This window comes from Aythya fuligula, chromosome 3 (assembly GCF_009819795.1).
Source record: "Aythya fuligula isolate bAytFul2 chromosome 3, bAytFul2.pri, whole genome shotgun sequence".
Lineage (NCBI taxonomy): Eukaryota > Metazoa > Chordata > Aves > Anseriformes > Anatidae > Aythya > Aythya fuligula.
Window position 1 is genome coordinate 55,814,992 of NC_045561.1, and position 19,343 is coordinate 55,834,334.

The 19,343-nt window shown below is 40.6% G+C and overlaps 1 protein-coding gene across 1 annotated transcript in view; it reads right to left on the reverse strand.

Moving 5' to 3' along the window:
- Window positions 1-19,343, reverse strand: part of AIG1 (androgen induced 1) — a 122,443-nt gene that overhangs the window by 61,224 nt on the left and 41,876 nt on the right. The window contains exon 3 of the mRNA XM_032185124.1: window positions 16,144-16,245. Coding sequence (XP_032041015.1) covers window positions 16,144-16,245 — 102 coding nt within the window. The remainder of the gene's footprint in view (window positions 1-16,143; window positions 16,246-19,343) is intronic.

Consider the following 19,343-nt stretch of genomic DNA (forward strand, 5'->3'; position numbering starts at 1 on the left):
TGAAAGTTAAGCCTTTCCTTCAGTGTAGTAAAGTGGGTGACACGTCCTACACTCACAGCACTGTCATGTATTTCATGACATTTGGATTTTTTTCTTAAGGCATCAGATCCTCAATTTACGTGATTAGTTGATAATCTCAGGTTTTATTCAATAAAAAAGGTATTTCAATCCTTCATGATGTGAAGAAGAGAAGAAGAGCTTAACACCGTCTGTAAGTATTAAACTACAAAGGCAAAACTTCAAAACTTGCATTTTTCTGAGCTTCTGCTTTTTCTAATTTTGACCATTCATATGTTAATGCTTGCAGGCTTACCTTCCAGACCACTGACACCTGGTAAAGAGCCCAAAAATACTGGCACCAATACAGGATGCTCAGGGTTTATCCACATGTTTCACACTGAGACTACGTAAAGAAATACTCAATGAGAAGGACTGGTGCAGGAGCAGTACCAGCACATACGACTTTCTCCACAGGATAGCTCCTGAAAGCATCCTGTGTAGCTATGTGGGTGGACAGTTCCTTGAAAGAATAATACCCAGTTGAATGAGCATAGTATTTGGAAAGAGGCACTGGGAGTGAGGGGTGTTAAGCAGTATTTCGGCTGCTGCAGATACACTATAAAACATGTTAAACAATTGAAAAAGACACATTGATGGCAGAAAAGAGACATCTAGGATGATAGCAAACAAAGTTAAGTTTTTCCGTAACCATAAGACTTTAAAAGTTGAAAACTCTTTCTTCCATCTCTATTGTGCACCAGTATGATTCTCAAGAAAACACCACCCCAGTTGCTGTGCTAGGAACAAAAACAGGATGGATATTAGACATTGGAAACTCTCCATTTGCCTTTACCACAAGTTGTTTTTTTTTTCTTTTTCCTTCATAAGAAGGGCAGCCGGGCATTCCCTTGAGGCAAACAGAGATGTTTTCAGAACATCATGCAACAGGAATACTCCCTGACAACATGTCTATAATAATATGTTCTAAGTACAACTTTCTGTGCTGCACCTCAGGCTGTTTGGTGGTGGACATATTTTTATGCCCATTCATTCCCTTGGACCTGTGCAGGGACCAATGCAACTACACAACAGCCTTTAAAAAGCAGGACATCTCATTTGGCCACACACATGCTCCTAACTAGTCAACATGTCCATAAAACTTTCTGAGAAAGTATCTATGTATCATCATTATCCAGTTTCTCAATCAGCAAGGTGGAAAAGGTTATGATGAAAGAAATGTACTTAGTCACTCGGTATCTGGCGAGAGGCAAGATTCCAACCCACTCCTCATCCCAGCATCTGGTTTCCTTACACAGCCTCTCTGTGGCCAGACTTTGATAAAGAAGTGAAAAGTGAGACAGTGCCAAATGCCATCCATGGCTCTGCTGTGGATAGACTTGCAAAGGAAAAAAAAAAAAAAAAGGAAGGAAGATATTCTGGGTTCATTTCAGTCCCCAAAGGCTTCACTCAGCACACAGCAAACATAAGTACCACCCCAGGCGGTGCTTCCCTATGCACTAACAACAGGTCCTGGGCTTGAGGGGTATGCTAGAAAGCCCGGCTCAGGTTTGGTAGATGCCCTGCTATGAACGCAGCAAGAGGAAGAAGATTTTTGACTCACATGCTCTCAGAGCAGCTGCCTTCTCTTTGCATTGCTGTGAACCACAGCTGCAGTAGCCCTGTTCACTGAAAATAAAATTTCTCTGTGCTGCTGATGGCCCTTTCCTTTTCACATCTGGAGACTGTTAACTGTTTCCCATGTGGTCCGAGTTTTAGCAGCAAAAACACTCCAACGAATTCTAGTAAAATTGATTTATTTTTATTAACTGGACACTGGATACCAAAATAATGCTGTATGAGCGACTTTATTCTCCCTTCCTCTTCAAATTGACATTTCACCTCGACCTGTTCTACAAAATAAATAGTAGGGGAGCCTCGTGTTTTAGCGGTTGGAAGTTCAGAACTGAAAAGGTCAAAAGCTGAAAATAATTTAACCGTGACATCTCTGCTGTTTAGGAGAGCCTAAGTACCTGTGAGCAGCAGAAGTCGCAGCTGAAACTCAAACTTGACTCTGTGAGGCTGTGACTGCCCTGTGGCTACCAACAGCTCGGAGCCACCCCACTTTGTGCAGTCATAATTTGCTGACATGGGAAGAATTATAGTAGCAGAAATGGAGCACACTGCTTCAAATCTTTGAGGAACAAAATACTACAGGAGCAAAAAAGTACATATATATATTTATATTTATTTTTTGCAACTGCATGAAAGAAGAATCCAGATAAATACAGCAAGGGGGAATGCAGAGTGGCGCTGGGAAAATGGTTTTAAGCTGCTGGCATGGAGGAAAAATTACCCACGTCTTGGACAGCACAATTTACTACTCTTCCGGGCCCTCTTCCCAAGCTTTTCTGCTGCCCACGCTGCTACAGCATTTGTTGCTGTGTGAGGGGCTGACAACCCAACACACCCTGGGCTGCAGCCTGAGGCTTTCTGCTGCTGCTGCTGTGGCAGAGGAGTGTGCTCGCACTGCGACTGTGCTAGGGAGGGTATTTCATTCGGGGATTTACGTCGTGGAGAAAGGTGATGGAGTGCAGGATGCACAAAGGCTGTGTTTGGATGGCTTACATCTAATTTATGCACGGGTGTATAGAGGCATGGACTGCTCAGAGAAGGCTGCCGAACACACCAGGCTCCAGCTGTAACGTGGTGCAGCAAACCTAAACAGCTCCTGCCCCAGGCAAGCACTGCCTTCTGGAGAAAAGGTTTATTGCTCAGCCCTCATTGCCACATACTCAGGAAAATGAAAGAGAACGGATTTTATTTCCACTACAAATCATGCACAGCACCAAAACCCTTTGTTGCAGTCAGAAGAAAAGCAAAGGTCTTCCTGTTGTATCCCCAAAAGTAAGACCTAAGCTTTGGAGATTATGGACCAGAGAATCATTTTAAGAGTTTTAGATACCATTCCCACTTAAGAAGAAAAAATGTGAAAATCGTTAAGATAGTGGAGAGATTCCTGCAGTATAAGAAGAAATTATCTTTGAAGATTTTGAAAGCAGTGCCACCGAGCCTTGCAGCCCCTAGGTCAATGCAAGCCACTGATGCAAGAGCTCGGGCAGGGAGGGAGTGCCTGCCAAATTCCTCCTAACTGAAGCTGAAGACACTGGCCTCTGAAGGAATAAGAAAGATGGAGATGGTGGACTAACTTCTTCAGAAACACCACCACCTCTTCTGAGGGGAGCAGGAGATCTACAGGCACGGATAGATAGAGGCTGGTGCCTATAAATAGCCCCAAGCTGGCAGCACTACAGCAGTAACAGAAGCCAGACTGTGGTAACAGCCGGCTTCGCTGTAGAAATTTTCATCTTAATGCCATCTCCCTTCTTGCCTTGGGAGACGCATTCAAAACAGGTCTGGATAGTATATTAAAACTCTATCGTGCTTTCAACAAGGTTTCACAAGGTTACACGGGTAATTTTTCAACATCGCTTTAGAAAACTGCATTACTTTTTCTTTGGTTCAATCTCTACGCAATAACCTATAAAATTCCTAGATTTCACTGCTTATATGAAAATGCCAAGGAATCTGACCTTAAAATACAGTTTATATACATAGCAAGTTTTCTTTACAACAGCAGTAAGGAACTTTATAGCGAAAGAATTCAGATAAACTAGCCAGATTAAAGAAGCAAATATCCTTCACTCCTTTGGCTGAAGTTGTTATTTTAAACTGATATATGTGATTTATTCCTTCAGAATTGATGTCACACCTCAATATATTAAAAAAGAAAGAAAGAAAGAAAAAAAAAAGCCTAGGTAAACGGTCTGCAATACTCTTGTAAAGTTTAATTAATTTGCTTGCAAAGTGACCTGAGCTATCTGGAAAGATTAAGTACTACTTTCTCTTCTTAGTAAAGGTTAGAATATGGTTGGCAGTTCTGCTGCAGTGATGCAAAAGAGGTTGTTTCCCATGAATATAACAAAAACACGAGATTCTCGTGTACATCACATCTGCGTTGCATGCAGAGTGAGAGCAGGAGCTAGAAGCAGAGAGGAGTGAATCCCACCACTTTTCTAACCTTCTGACGCTATGGGGCTTCTGGGGCCCACATTTCCTGCAAGAGTCAAGGGGAATAATTTGCTGCTGTCACTTGTACTGACAGTAATGGCCTTGTCTGTGTCATCTGTCAGGGGACTAAGCAAGGACTAGCTCTGTTTAAACGCTGTGTGGTAGAAACATTGTCAGAGACTTTTAAACGCCAGCAATTTTACATATTGCTATTTATATTTTGAAATTGCAGTCACAATGCCATTTGAGTGTTCAGACTTGCCTCTCTCTGCTTGACAAGGTATAGGTGGGATGTTCCATGTACAAGCCAATTTGATATAATTTGCTTTCAGGTTCACTGCAAAATGTTCTTCTTTACACTGTAAAGAGGCTTACCGCTTACCAAGAGGCTGTACAGTATTATATTACATGGTAATGGTATTTCCAGAAAAAAAAAAAAGAATTGCACACGAATAAGGCAATGAAAATATGCAGGTAACCATGGCTACTGTTGTGAACTAAATAACATTTTTTATACAGCTGTGAATATTTGTATTGTTGCCAGTTAAGCTGTAGAGTTCAGATTCGAGACAGGGCTAGTAAACACTGAATTCTTGCCCGAAGAAAGGTACTTCCCAAAGTGAATGCAGGCCTCTACATCATGCCACTGCCCATTTTAGTGCAATTTTTTGTCTAGTAAACACTTCTCATTTGAAATAATCAAAATACAACCCTTCATAGCCAGTAGTCAGTGATAGACTTTTGCACAAGTTACCTTTTCTGTCTTAAGGGTATTTTTACTTCTGTCCCTCTTGCCATGTACCTGCAACTGCAGTTCAATAAAGGCCTTTGAAATATCTTTGTCTCAATCAAAGAGACTTTTGGAAGATCTTAAAGAGATTTCCAAGCAGAACTCCCAAATTTTCTTGGTAGTTTTACTAATGGTAACATCCATCTGGACAGCAACAGAAAAATCAAGTCCAAATAACAGGGGAGATGAGAGGGGCCTTTTCTGCTTTGACATTTTTTTGAATTTCCAAGTTCATCCTTGTTAAGTTATCCTTTTGTTTACATGTCAGAGTCTTTCCTCTCAAACCATCAGTCATCAGAGGACGAATGGAAAACTAAGGGATCTTTCGTCTGATAAAAAGGTACGCCCAAAAAATTATTTGGAACAAGTAGATAGTAGTTGCTATACTAAAAGAAAACAAAAACCCAAAAGCAGCTAGTGAGATGGACCTGTACTCCCAGTAATACAAACAAACCACAAATAATGAAACGCCTGTTGTAACTAAGTGAAGGAGAACTTAGAGCAACACCTCTCTGTTCAAAGATCGAGTCACTTCTTCCTTGCAATAGAGCGAGAGTTTGAAACCCAAGTGTGTGCTCTTTCACTCCCTGTGAATCTGTCTCCCTTGCCCAGTTTGGAGAGGAAGGATCAGTTCTTAGTAAAAGCTCTGGGTATCAAAGTAAATCCAGATTCACTTTGCAGTTGGATCTCTAACAAACTTCGGTAACCTCAGGCGAATCACAAATTCTGTGTTTCAGGTTCTTCTCTGGAATATAAGCCACTTTTCCCAATCTTTAACTCTTTTGTTCATTTAGACTGCAAGAGGTTTGAGGAAAAAAACATTTATCTGTATCAAGTGCTCAGCTTAAAGTTACTTGAGATGTCATTAAAAAAGGTACTGTTGTTATTACACCAATAGCCAACCTACCATACTAACATCCTACAATCTTAGCAAGCCGAGGACATGGAGAGCACGACTGCGGGAGGCTCAGCAGCAGAGTGCTTGGGCAAGCGACTGGGTGATCTGAAGAGCCCCAGGGACAGGGGACAGAGGAGCAGTGAGGGTATAAAGCACTTCTTTTGTTTCTGTATGCACAAAAAAGTCAGACAAAATCATTCTGCAAACAGTGATCCTGCACAGTGCTCACAGGAAACCAAACGAAGCCGAATTTCTGCATGCTGCTCTAGGATAAATGGAGGGTCGCATTTTCAATATATGCTGGGTACTTGAAGCTTCTCTTTCAAGCTTTCTCTCAGTGATGTACAGTACACACAATTATCACCTCCACGTTCTACGGCTCTCTCCAGCTGACTACTATTAACACCTCTTTATTTCAATATTTGGTTTCCTCTACTTTGCTCGCTTTTCTGTCTTTTCCTCTTGACAGCCTCTAAGACTATCACTTTTTCTCCCAGCTTCTGACACATGCATTTCTTTCTCCTTCTAATTCTCTGTGATTTTTCATCTTTCATTCTTCTGTTTCAGGAGCGAAGACCAAAATGACAGCCCCCTTATGTCTCTGATCTAAGAATACATATATTCACCTTTCAAAATGATTTGCAGCTGTATTTTTAAACAACTTGCAGCCAACGCACATTTGTTTGTTAATGGGAACATCAGTAAATCTGTGTACTAGTAAAAACACATTTTAATGGATGTTTCCTTTTTAGAATATGATATCATTTCCCATTTCATTTTTAAAAGTGCCTTAAAATACAAAGTTCAGTAGACCAACATACATATTTCATCTTTCCCATAAATAGTTCATGAAAATTTTCTACATTACATATTGTATTTGCAAAAGAAGCCACAAAAATGTGCATAGTAGTGACTCAGCAGTTTGGAACTCTGCATATAGGGTTTATAGAAAGAGGGTAAAACTCAAAATAACAGAATAAAAACCTAAAAGCCCCAAGATGCAAATAAAATTTCTTCCTGTGGGAAACAAACTTAAGGATGTGATTTGAATATTAGAGCCGTTTTTGATAAGGAAGGATTTCCTTTCCAGGCTTATTTGAACTTTCTATACTACGCATCACGTCAGCCTACAGTGTTTTATGAGATACTAGTAGCCTGAAATTCAGTGCACAGCCCTAGGTTATGTTATTATTTGGAGTGGAGGTCACTTCTGTTCTACAGAAGAACGGACAGCAATACCAGCTTCTAGCTCTTAGCTGTGTCTGAACCCATGAACCTCAAAGTAATTAGTAAAAAGGCCATTCACTTCTTCATTGCAACTGAATGAACTGGATGCTAAGGCACATGAAAGGGGAATATCTGTGAACACAGTGGGTATTCTGGTCTGGGGCTGCAGCTGCCCTGCTTGGGACACTTCATAACCAGAATAGGGCACGGTGATATAAATCCTGTAACAGCCACCACTGTCGTGTTAACTGTCATTACAGAGCCACACAAGATGCAGATGTTAATAAAGACACATAAAAGCTGGCTTTTGATCGAACATTATGCAATTTCTGTAATTATTCAGTGAAATAGTGGCAGAACCAGGAATAAAACTGAAATTTAAAACTAGGGTTTAAACAGCGCCTCAAGTACACAGCCTTACTTGTTTTGAAGAGAAAGCAAGCTATGCAGAGTTAAAGGACACCAGCTAATATTGCAAGAAACGGGTCAGAGGACACACAGGCCTGCCTTTTGCCACCTTGAAGCACCTCCGAGCCCAGTGCTGCTTCTCCACGGTGGAGCTTTTCCTGCTCGGGAAGCTGTGGTGTCAGAGGGAGGCACAGAGCCACCTTCTCACCCTCACGGTCCCTCTGAGAAGTGCCACCTCTGGAAGGCCACTCTTTGTGCCGGGCAGGGCACCAGGCTTGGACATCGGTGATTTAGGTGAACGTCCAAAGATAAAAGGGATTATTGCAGACCTGTGTGACTAGTGGCAGCGGCTTACACGTCTATCAAAAATACCCCTCAGGCTACACCCCAAATTTGAATCTCTTGTATTTGAGGAGCTACTAAAATGCAGTTTTTACCAATTTGTTTCTATGTGGGAAAGTAAAAATATGGGGACTGAACTGCCCAGCAGGGTAGAAACCAGGTTATGTCAGATGCTCATAGGCCACCATGAGCAAAAGTAGTTCCCAAGCTCAGTCCAAAACCCTTGATTTCTACAGATCAATGTGCACAAAACATTACTGCTGTGGCACTACTTCAACATATTAATCATCTGAATATGAAATGCTTTCTCCAGAAGTGCTGTCTGTTTCCAAATACAAAGACGTGTAAAAAGACAGCAATTAACAAAGAGAAAAGTTACTTTTAAAAAGTGGTAATTTGTTACAAAAACAATGTCAAAATATTTCCTTGTATTAGCATTCCTGTAGCGCTAATGATCTCGTGATGGAGGGAGAAGTAATATCTTTTATTTCACCAGCTTCAAGGGCTGGAAAAAGCATCTAAGCTTTTGGGATGAAACTCCCTTCACCAGGTCTGCTGATTCCTCTGGTATCGTGTCCATGAGAAATAACCCACTTTCCAACAATGATAAATAGGTAAAAATCTGGTCACTGAGTTAGTGCATATGTCTTCAATTGAAGGAAATGCTGTCTGCCAAGCTTCAACCAAGTAGATCATAGGTCTGTGAAAAAAAAAAGAATCTAAAAGCATGGAATCCAGTTGCTATAGCGGCAAATTAAACAAATAAATGAGATACCATGGAATGCTGCAAAATATTTGTGGTCTGATTAAGTCATATTTGCCACATGTGTGAATCCTAACAGCACAGTTTAGTACAGTGGGTACAACATAGTACAAATACACTTTTATCATATATACATATTAATTCTTATCTGAGTGAGTGCTAATGAATGTTAACAAGTGTGTCCAAGGATACAAAACACTGCACTTTATTGTAATCATAAGGCAAACTATAGTCCTCTTAAGTGCATAAAGATAGACAATAACTGCATATTAAGCTATTATGTCTTTGAAACAATACTTGCATCCTTTCCTGTGTTTGCATGGCCTGCTGAAAAGATAAGGCTTTTTTGTAGTGATCACTTCTAAGATGACTTTCAGACGGGGTGCTTTACAATACATAACCTGTAGCAGGGAGCTGACATTCTGAACTTTCTTTAACATGAGCAACACCCCCAGTATATAATTTTTTTTTTCCAGTGAAACGTTCTCCTTTCTTGATAAAAGATGTTCTTTGAATGTACTTATTGTTAATCATAATCCTGTATCAGTCAGTTTGATCTGATCACCTGCCTATGTTCACAGGAAAAAAAGCACATGAGAAAAAACAGAAATCTATTATGTTGAAAGATAAAGCAGGCACCTGATTTTAATTAAGAGAGAAAAAGGCATGCAGATTGTTATCAAAATGCTTATAAATTATTGACGCGTTTTGTACTGATTTAGAAGTTGAACATTATTTTATACCCTGCAAACCACATATCTGCGATGTTGTGTGGTAGCAACAGAAAGACATACCAGCTTAAGCACCCCAAAAGAACTGTGCATGGCTCCAGCAGTGACTAGGATGAGCAATGTAAGCTGCCCTGAACGTGAATGGTCAAACAAAACTGGCATTCTTAATGCTGTCAGAGTTATGGGGACGAAGTGAATGGGTTCCTGTCCCACTCTGCTGCTGGTTTAACAAACAAACCCTGCCTTCCAGGGCCAAACCCTGGTTCTAGGAAAACACTGCTCAGAGCACTCTCCACACCCAGAGGAAGACAGAAAGTCTAAGACGCCCTTTGGACATCTTTCTGGGGCTTTTCATTGGGCGTTTGTTTTGTGCCCATAGTAATCGCTTCGCCAAACATTTCTATGAGCAACTTCATCTGAAAATCTGTTTCTGAGCTTTATTATTTCTATTACCACTATTATTAATTTCAAGGTTACCCATGGCTTTTTCTGTTAGAGCAGAAAGGGTTGAAATGCAGGCGGTACTCTTCCTTACCACTGGTGCCTCAAATACATGATCTTCCAGCATGCTCGCATCCCTCAGCAAGCAAATAAGCTCATCTGACTGCTGTAACATGCAACACAACTCTCACTTCACATCTGATTGGGAAAAATAAGGCACACTCTGATGAGGCTTGTTTTCAGCAGCAGGTCTGGAGGTCTGAGGGTCGGAGTTTTGAGGGTCAGTCAAGATAGTGGACAGCATTGCCAGATAAAAACAGAGATAGCGAGGCACCTGTGTCATTCTACAGACAGCACCTGGATACAATTCATATGAACTTCGTAAAAACAAGTTGCATGTGGTTTTATCCCTAAGAAGCTCCTGGCATTTCACCATGCAAAAATTACTTTGTCTACCCTGTAGACCTATGTCCAACAGCAACAGAAGCCATTATACCCCTCTCAACAGCAGCACCACTGAGCCATCTCCTTGCTCTCACCTCCTCTGATTAGCAGATTGCAGGGAAGTTTTCCCAGGGAAGTGATGGAAAGATGTGGTAAGGAACTCATACTCTTCAGTTCCTCTTTTTAACTTTTTCCTTCTTTGCTTCCCTCCCCAAGATCCTCTTTATCACTTTGCCTCTTCCATCTTGTTTACATTACTTTCTGTTTCCTTTTTTATTCACTTGCTTCAGCTGCCTTTTTTTTTTTCTTTCTAGGTTGGAACAGTATCAGCTGACTTTGATTCTTTTCTTTCCTCACACCTATCTTTTCCTCTCGTCTGACTATCTTTCCCTAACCTCTTTTTTTGCTCTCTCCCCTTCGCCCTTCCTTTGACAGCCTCCCTCCTTGTTTTGCTGTGGACACTATGGGCTTTCAGCCTCTGTGCTAACAGGCTGAGTTACATCACCTTGTCAGCAAAGGAAGGCAAACTGCAGAAAAATATCTGATCCGGGGAGCTTGGCTCTCAGGCTTTTCATTTGTAATGCTCACCTCTAGAACAGGGCTCACAGGTTTAACTTAAAGACTCAACAATATTTTATGACAGGTCTACCATTATTATGTGTTGGGTGCTTATGCATGGGGAGGAGGCTGCGTGTGTGCTTTCTGTGGATTACTAGAAATAACAAATACCCAGAAACATTCAGCACCTGTGCTCAGTTAGAAAGCTGTCTTCAACTTACTGTGAAGAGTCTCCTCTGGCAGCTATACAGCGGTGTTAAGGCCAGCTGCCCACTCCACAAAAACACCGTGATGTTACATCATTAGGTGAAAGGAATTTCCTAATGGTCTCAGGGGATGCCACCCACGTTATTCCGTCTTCTTTGTTTAGAAGCCTCCCTCAGTTTGAAAGTGCTAGCTATCACAAATTTTGACATGCAACCAATTTCCAGGCCCTTCACATAAGTAACAGAAAATCAAAAACAAAACAAAAAAAAAAACACAACACATTTTTATGCGATTGCTCTTCTTCTCCCCAGAGTGGGGGGATAATTGGTCCTACTGTATTCATGCTCCAGTTGTGGAGCTGGCTGATAATGAGGAGCGATACCAGACACAGCAGCGTAACTACAGTATGAACATGCAAGGAGTGTACAGATCCAAGAGGATTATTTTCACTCTTTTTATAAATACTCTGAGTCCCCAAGGGACCAACATCAGTGCTATTCTTTTCTTAAGGCAGATGTTTAAATCATAGCCATCTAGAACTGGGTATTCTGTGGGAAATGAAGTTTATAATTAAGCTACAATTTTTCCATGATTGCTACCAGAAATTTTGCAAGCTATGTAACAAGTGGAAAATACATCCTGGAGCACTGGAGATCTTATTCACACCTAGCATAAGAAAATAGTATAGATGATTCAAGAAGAGCACTTAACTTGTAATATCTTTGAGAGCCCTAAAAACTGGATTTAGAAACAAATCCAGGAAAAGGTTAAATTTCTAGATATAAGCATGAGACATTACCAAGGTGCACTATATAGAGTAAAAACAGCCCCCATATGGGATGTTGGTGTATTAGCATCCTCAAGAAGTATAATACTATACTACGCTACTTCAAATGAGTCATTTATGAATAGGATTTTAGGACAACACACTGGATGAAAACACTTTGCTGAAAGAAAGGTCATTTCCTTGTTTGTACATCAGAGTGAGCATGGTGTAGCAACTGACCTGACTAATGAGGATGAGACAGTTTCACCAAAAATCACTAGTTTTGGACCTTTGAACCTCTACAGGTCAGGTTAACATAAATTTTAATTTTTGCTTAGCTTTTGTATTTTTATGCTCACTGAATCATTAATGAAAAAAGCTTTCAACCAGAAAAAAAAAAAGAAAAAAAGAAAAAAAGGAACAAACCAGCCAAGGCCACTGGATCTAAGACAAGACTGCCAGGAAGAGCAAAAGTCAGATAGGTGGCGGGAAGGGCTCTGTACCACTCTTCAGTGGGCTGAGGTTTTCAGCTGAGCAGCCAGAAAGAAAAAGAGGGGCAACTTGACAAAGAAGAAAAGATGTGTCACTTGGACAGGCTCCTTCCTCTCTTGTTTGTGTCTGCTATTTGTCCCTGGTTTTGTGCAACCTCTTGAGTGCCTTTGTTTCCAAAAAGTGGAATGAAAAGAATAGATTGCTGAATGGAAAGAGTGCATACAGATTGTAGTGGCACATAACCCATACAATAATCAATTTTCCAGCTCCTCGGAGTCTGACTGTATTCCCCTTCCCCAGCCTCTCTCCTCTATAGAGTTTTCTTATAAAGACAACTCTTTGTTTCCGACCTCCAGAGACATTAAACTCTTCACTAAGTAAACTCTATCTCTGTATTTTACTTTCCTTGCCACAAACAAAAGATGATTCACATCTTTAAAAGGAATTTGGGACAGTGTCTATGAAAAACACAGAAGGACTCTTGCTGAAATGGTATGCTAACTTGGATAAATACTGTATGCAATCCTGCCATGTAACCTGGCTCAAAATCAACAGTGCTCAAGCTTAAATTAATTCAGACTACAGATCTGTTTATGTGGGCATCAGTTAGAATAAGGGCAACCTCTAGTTTTATAGTCTGTGCTAATATCGAAGAGAATATCACTTTTGGAAGCAGATGCTCTCCGTGCATCATCCTACCCAGTCCCAACACAAAAGGGTAAAACAAATGAACAGATATGAATTCTGTTACTGTGACATACCAGTATAAAGCACTGAAGGTTAGCCTTTGATTAAAAATGCCCAACACTGTTACAGATCACATAGATGGCCATCGGAAAAGGGAAATAATATTTCTCATAGAAAATACACCTATGGAATATGGGGTTGATGTGGATCCACAGTGCAGGGCAGTCTCAAGAACATGAACAGCATCTTTGACGGAAAAGTTCAGTAATTTTGCAGCTAAAATGGTAGCCAGCAAAGATTAATTCATCTGCATAATACCTAATAAATACAGGAAGTGAACGTGACACTTCAGAAACAGACCCAGGCTTAGATGTAGCCTTACTCTTCAATATTCATCTTTACAGAGGTAGATTATTCCTACTGAGAGAAGCTTAACATCAGCTATTCAGATGTGGTCCTTCGCGTAATAAACACTGATGAAGTCCTTGCTCTGCTAAAAGCAACAGCAACCCTGCCCTTGCTCCCCCCATGATTTCTCAAGCCTTAGTGATACCATTGGTTATGAATGAATCAACTGACTGAGGTGGTGAAATATATGAGCTTTATGGAACGGTACAACTCTATTAGTCATGCCTTTCACAAGTGTACGAATCTGTATGTATGGGGTACCATCTGGTACCACAATGTGCCACCAACTACACAGATCTTCTGTAGACAAGAATTGTATTTTTAACGATTGTAACATATATGTAATAGAAACATCGTTCTTAAAACCAAAGACAATTTTCATAGTCTGGTAAATCGTTTGTGATTTGACATTTGTGTACTGTGATGAGCCTTTGAGCCTTCTTCTGTTTCTACAAAACTTTATAAACAATATTAAGAGTAATATTAAGAGTGAATTGGTAATGGGATTGCATAGCCCTGGGGCTCATTTCCCTTAATTATATACAAAGTTCTAACTGCAGAGAATGGATGCAAAGGTGGCAGAAGGAAAAAGGGTGAAGAAAACTAATTACTGTGAACTAACAAAGCAGCATACAGTGCTGCACAGAGTACTTCTGCTTGGGCCAGTGCACTCAATCAGGCCAGCCCTTCGAACAATTCTTCATACAGTCTTAAAGACAGTCACCCTAAAATGGTTTTAAAGTATGAATACTCCACAGTATTTGATGTATGTCCATATTACTGTTGAGAATGATTGCTGTTATTAGAGCCACAGGTTTTATGACTTATCTTTCCTTTTCACCTTGTGAATTTTGCAGGCTGATGTTGACGGTTGAGCAACTTGTTACAGCTAGTTATAATACACGTCAGAAACTTCTGAAAAAAATGATTTTTCATTTAAAGTAGGGAGTCTTCTCACCATGGAAGACCTTACCATTTTTGTTGAATTTTTCCACTTTTTGTGGCTATGTTTTCTAAGCACGTGCTTAGGGAAAACAGTAGGAAAAAACCTGAACAGACTGTTTACAGGTAAAATTAGCATTTAAACTCAAATCATTAGGAGCCGCACCAGGTACTGTAGGGAATGTTCACGGAGAACAGGAACTCATCATCAACAATGTAGTAACAGAAGGACCCAACTCTTCCAGTCTGATTTCATTCTGCCAAGGGTAATGAATCTCTTCTGTAAGTTTTGTTGTGCAAGGTTAGGCTCCAGCACAGCCACTCTTGAGTTCAGAAAAATTATCACCAAGCGTGCACAGCTGCTGTCAAAATGTACAAGAAAAGATGAGAATAAATGTTTACTTCGGTAGAAAACAATAGCTGTGGACTTCGACTTTTCTGAAACTCTGTTGCTAGAGGTCCTACCCTTTTGCAAGGGGACCTTTATCATGTTCTCTAAAAGCCACCATGTCAAAGTTGTAACTCCGCTAATAAATGAGGCCAGCATTCTCAAGGTAGTTTATGAAGATCAATTTCTCCCCAGAATCTCCATCCTCATCCCCCAAACCCCACCGTATTATGATGGGCAATGCATCAGAATTAATTATTATGAAAGCTGGTGAAGATAAATTGATGGCTAAAGCATCAACAAGAATTAGACTGAAAGGTGGTGAAAAGCCCAACAGTCATGAGCCTTCCCTGTGACCGAGCTGAAGAACACTTGGATAAATGGAGACCGACACAGCAAACGATTCCTTTACAAAGGACTGTCAAAAATGCCTTCTATAATGTTCCAAGCTGAAAATAAAGATGTCTAAGATGAATGCATGCAATTCATTTCAGCAAATGCTAGTGTGTCCAAAAATTACAAACAGAAGACTTCTTCAAATCTATCAGTAAGTATATACTTCTAACAAAGAAACAGGAACTTGAATTGCCTTTTAGATATGGCAAAGAAGAGACTTCCTGAATACACAGGACCACTTGTTGTCAAACGCTTCACTTTCACGAAAAATGTTACAGGTCAGGCACTTTCACTATGTGCAATGTCACCTGGAAGAAGCGTCATCGGAGTTGGCACTGATGTGGTGTTGGAAAAAATGTACGTATGGCTTGGTAGTGCTTACAAGTGTTCGGTTTGTGACCTCAAAACTCAAAGGAGGACAGTCCAAACAAACACAGTAAGATTCACCAGTCTCTTTGCTCAGCTCTACACATACACATCATCACGCTGTTTTTCTCACAACATCATAAAAAATTACAGTACCTAGCAGAAGCTGATGCTCCTCTTATCAGTAGGAACTCTCATACTGCTCCTTTAACACAAACAATTTAGGGAATGAATAAATAGCAATGCCATCAGCCCCACTCCACAAAGGAGCAATTTATCAAAGTCAACAGCAGTGGACAAATCTTGATCTGCTGCAGATGTGCTGAAGGATAAGCTCTGTTGTCATCTACTGATGAACAACAGTGCCAAGTGGATTGCCATGGCTTGCTATGGAAAACAAAATAATAAAGAAATATTTTGCACCAACACAGCAAGAGAAGCAAACATTGCATCTTTCAACTCCAAATACTGCATAAAATGTAGTAAGCACCTGTTGGAAAAATGTAGCCCTTACCATTTAAACATACAGTTGAGAGAAATAATGTCCTCCTTGACATACCAGATAGGGATGGAAAGTTCAAATTTCTTCAAATAAACTACTTCTATGAGTACAGATTCAGCAATTTTAAAACTACTACACCTTTGCCTTAATGCATGTAATTCCACATTTTAAAAAAATACTCTGATACAGGTTCTGATATACAAGTGTGGTATACTTCAAAAATTAGAAAGTAAGATTATTGCTAAGTGTACACGGAGTCATACACATGGAATCTTAGACTTTTATTCACACAAGGAAGCATTTGTATCACTTTACTCACCATTCCATGATTCAGCCATGCTGGTATAAAATTATCAAGCAGCTTTGGGTAAACCAGTTCTCTGTCATAGATATAGATGCTCCAAAACATCGTCACAACAAACTAAGAAAAAAAAAAAAAAAAGAGAGACAATTAAATAAATGTTTCTGAGCAATTAGCTACATATTCTAGATTGCAAAGTGAGGCATTTAGCAAATGAACTATGGACAGGTATAGATACAATTGTTCTTCAACCCAATCTTGCTTTAATCAATAATGTGAACCTGGATTATTCTTTGCATTCACTGTTCCAATTTTTCTTTTTTTTTTTTTTTTGACTTTCAGCCTGGAAAAAAAAATCTCTTCTTTTGACTTATGTGCCTGTGGCCAAATTACAACGGAGTACTGTACTTTAGTAGCAGATGTGGTGCATAAATAATGTTCCACCACTAATGGGACAGCAAACAAATGGAAAATCAGACAAAATATCACTTGGAATTCATAAAACGTATAAGTATGAAGCATTCATCCCTGAACGGAAGTCTATAAACTCATCTTAGCACTTTTTAATGTCAGCCATCAAAATAGCATTATTAAAAAAACCATTAACACTTCAGGCAGCCTGCACACAATTCGCGGACTGGGATGCACAGAGAAGAGTTCCAGTATTCCCCTCACTTGTCAGCACAAATTTTGCCCTAGCTCTTGTCAGAGACTATTTACTAGGAGCCCAAAGAAAGACCATTATTTCCTCTAAACTGAGGGCAGGACAGATGGCTCAGACAAAGTTTGTGCTAGGCTCAACATTTGCCAAATTGTCACTAATTCATTAAAGATAATCTGATGTCTGAAAAGCAAAGACAATATAAAACCACAGAAAATTACAGAAATAAGAGTTTTAGATTACCTTAGCTGGGGAAAGCACAGAATCTGTAGTCTTCTAATTAAAACACAATTGCTTTTTTACCTTGAATTTGAGCTCTTAGTTCTGTAGTAACAAAAGGCTTATTGCTTACAGCAGTAAAAAACAATACCTAGGCCAGGCGCTTTTCAGGGACAATTTGGAGGGGACCTCTACACTGTAGCAACATGTCCAAGTTCCAGGTTTGAGAGACAACAGATAGGACTTCCACTGAAATCAGCAGAGAAATACTCATTTACATCTGAACCGATTTGGCCCATGATCTTACTTAGATGGATTAGGAGTAAACTTGGAGGAGAAGAAGAGAGAAAGTGCAAGAAACATGGGGTGAGCACAGCGAGGCCAGCAAATTACGAGTATGTGTGACAGTGTAGGTATACATGTAAGTTGTTTTCATGTGCTTCTGAGTCTGGGAAGCTAAAACTGAGGTTATGGTTTATCGACGGCACCTTGTTCTAGCTCAGAAACACACGCCTCGGCCAGGCAGCTATGTGAGTGATCCAACACTGTACGCTGTTCCCCCGGCGTGCATACAGTACATAGTTTCTTGGTTTCCAGCACACTCGCCCATCTGTTACGACAGCTATCAGTGCCTGCTCGGAATAAGCTCGGAGACCATTTGACTAGTACACAGAGGCCAGGAATAAAAAACAGGGTATGATGGACGGCCCGAAAAATATTGCGAGTGTAAAGTACCCCACAAGAAGTCTCTCGTCTGGCATTGGCACAGCCCAGCTCTTTACACACCTGCTGACACATGAGTGCCAAGATAGGAATAGCTGAACAGCGGGGAAAATGGAAGCAAAGTATCCTCTTCTCTATAGGCTTCCTAGAAGTCATGCATTATTACCGTGGGTCTCTGAGAACCTGCTAAGACCAACAGAGACATAAAACCTCACGGAGATTCAGGTGCATGAAGAACATGATTAGATAATGCTTTTTTCCAAAGGAGTCTCACAGCCAGGACAATCACCCAGAACTACACTGAACCTCATTGCACGGAACACAACATAGCTGGCATGTTTTGCTCTGCGATTTCTGTGTGGAGCAGCATAAAACAATTGACTTTGCCATGGAGGTAAAGATAGGAAAAGAGGGGATGTGCCATCTGTCCCTTTACCAAAGTCAGCCAATGGATGGAACGAGATCAACCTAGCTGGTTGCAGCCATCTGGAGGTACAGACGGCAAACGCTGCTTGGCGAAGCACTATCGCAAGGTAGACATAAGGTAAGGGAAGTGCGCAAAGCCCAGAGAGTTACAGAACCAACCTGTCCCAGAGGATGGCCAGACACAAGACAACACAGCGCCCTGGGGAAGATCGCTCCCAGTGTCTGGATGGTTCACCTTGCCTTTCTTTACGATTTGCTCATTTGTGTAAAATGAATCCCAAAAACGAGCTGTTGAACTGTGAACTAGAATGAACTACAAAAATGAACAATTTGGATAAAAAAAAAAGTTATTAATGAGGACTTCCTATTGAGATCCTTTGGCTGCTTCTGAATTTGTTCTTTGATTAATAAGCAGCTCTTGGTCTGCTACTTTAGAACCACCTCTGCTACTGGTAAAACGTCATCTGAGCTGGGCTTTGCCAAGGTCACACACGGCCATGCACTACGAGGCCACTGCAAGGAGCTGCTTCTTTCCGCTGCCTATGTAAGGCTCAGAATTGCATCTCCCAGGCTTATAATCCCATCTTCCTTGTGGCATGGTTCATTGCTGTTAGGGCCAGAGTCTTTTTGAGATTTGAGGTACTGCCCTCAAATGCCAAGCTGAACAGGCTGCTCAGAGGCAGCAGACAACGATTATTTCTGGGAGTCCTGTACTTTGATTTTCTTTTGTTCCCAAGCCAAAATGGCACAAATGTCACTCTTCCACCTCCTCTTCACACAAACTAGAGGTCTGGAATTGGAGGAAAACAGACCCCAGCAATTGCTTTTACACTTCTTTGCACAGAAGTATCCTAAGACTGCCAACTTTTTGAAGACACTGATAACTTGGTTAAACAATATATGGTTAAGCAACATAAAAGAACAGAAGAGTCCCTCTTTTGCTACTTTTCCTATCTAGGATCATTACAGTCCAAAGGGAACCTCAAATTTGCAAGCAAACCTTTGAAAATGTTTGAAAATACGGAGTCGCTACCGTCACAGACATCTAGAGTATCGCTGAATAAATACACGGCAGAGGAAACAACAAATAAGGCTGAAAACAAAACTCTGTTTTCCCATTTAAGGAGATTCTCTTTAAGCTTTTGTTTTCTGTCTCTGAAGTTTCAGAGAAGGACATGAGAACATGTGG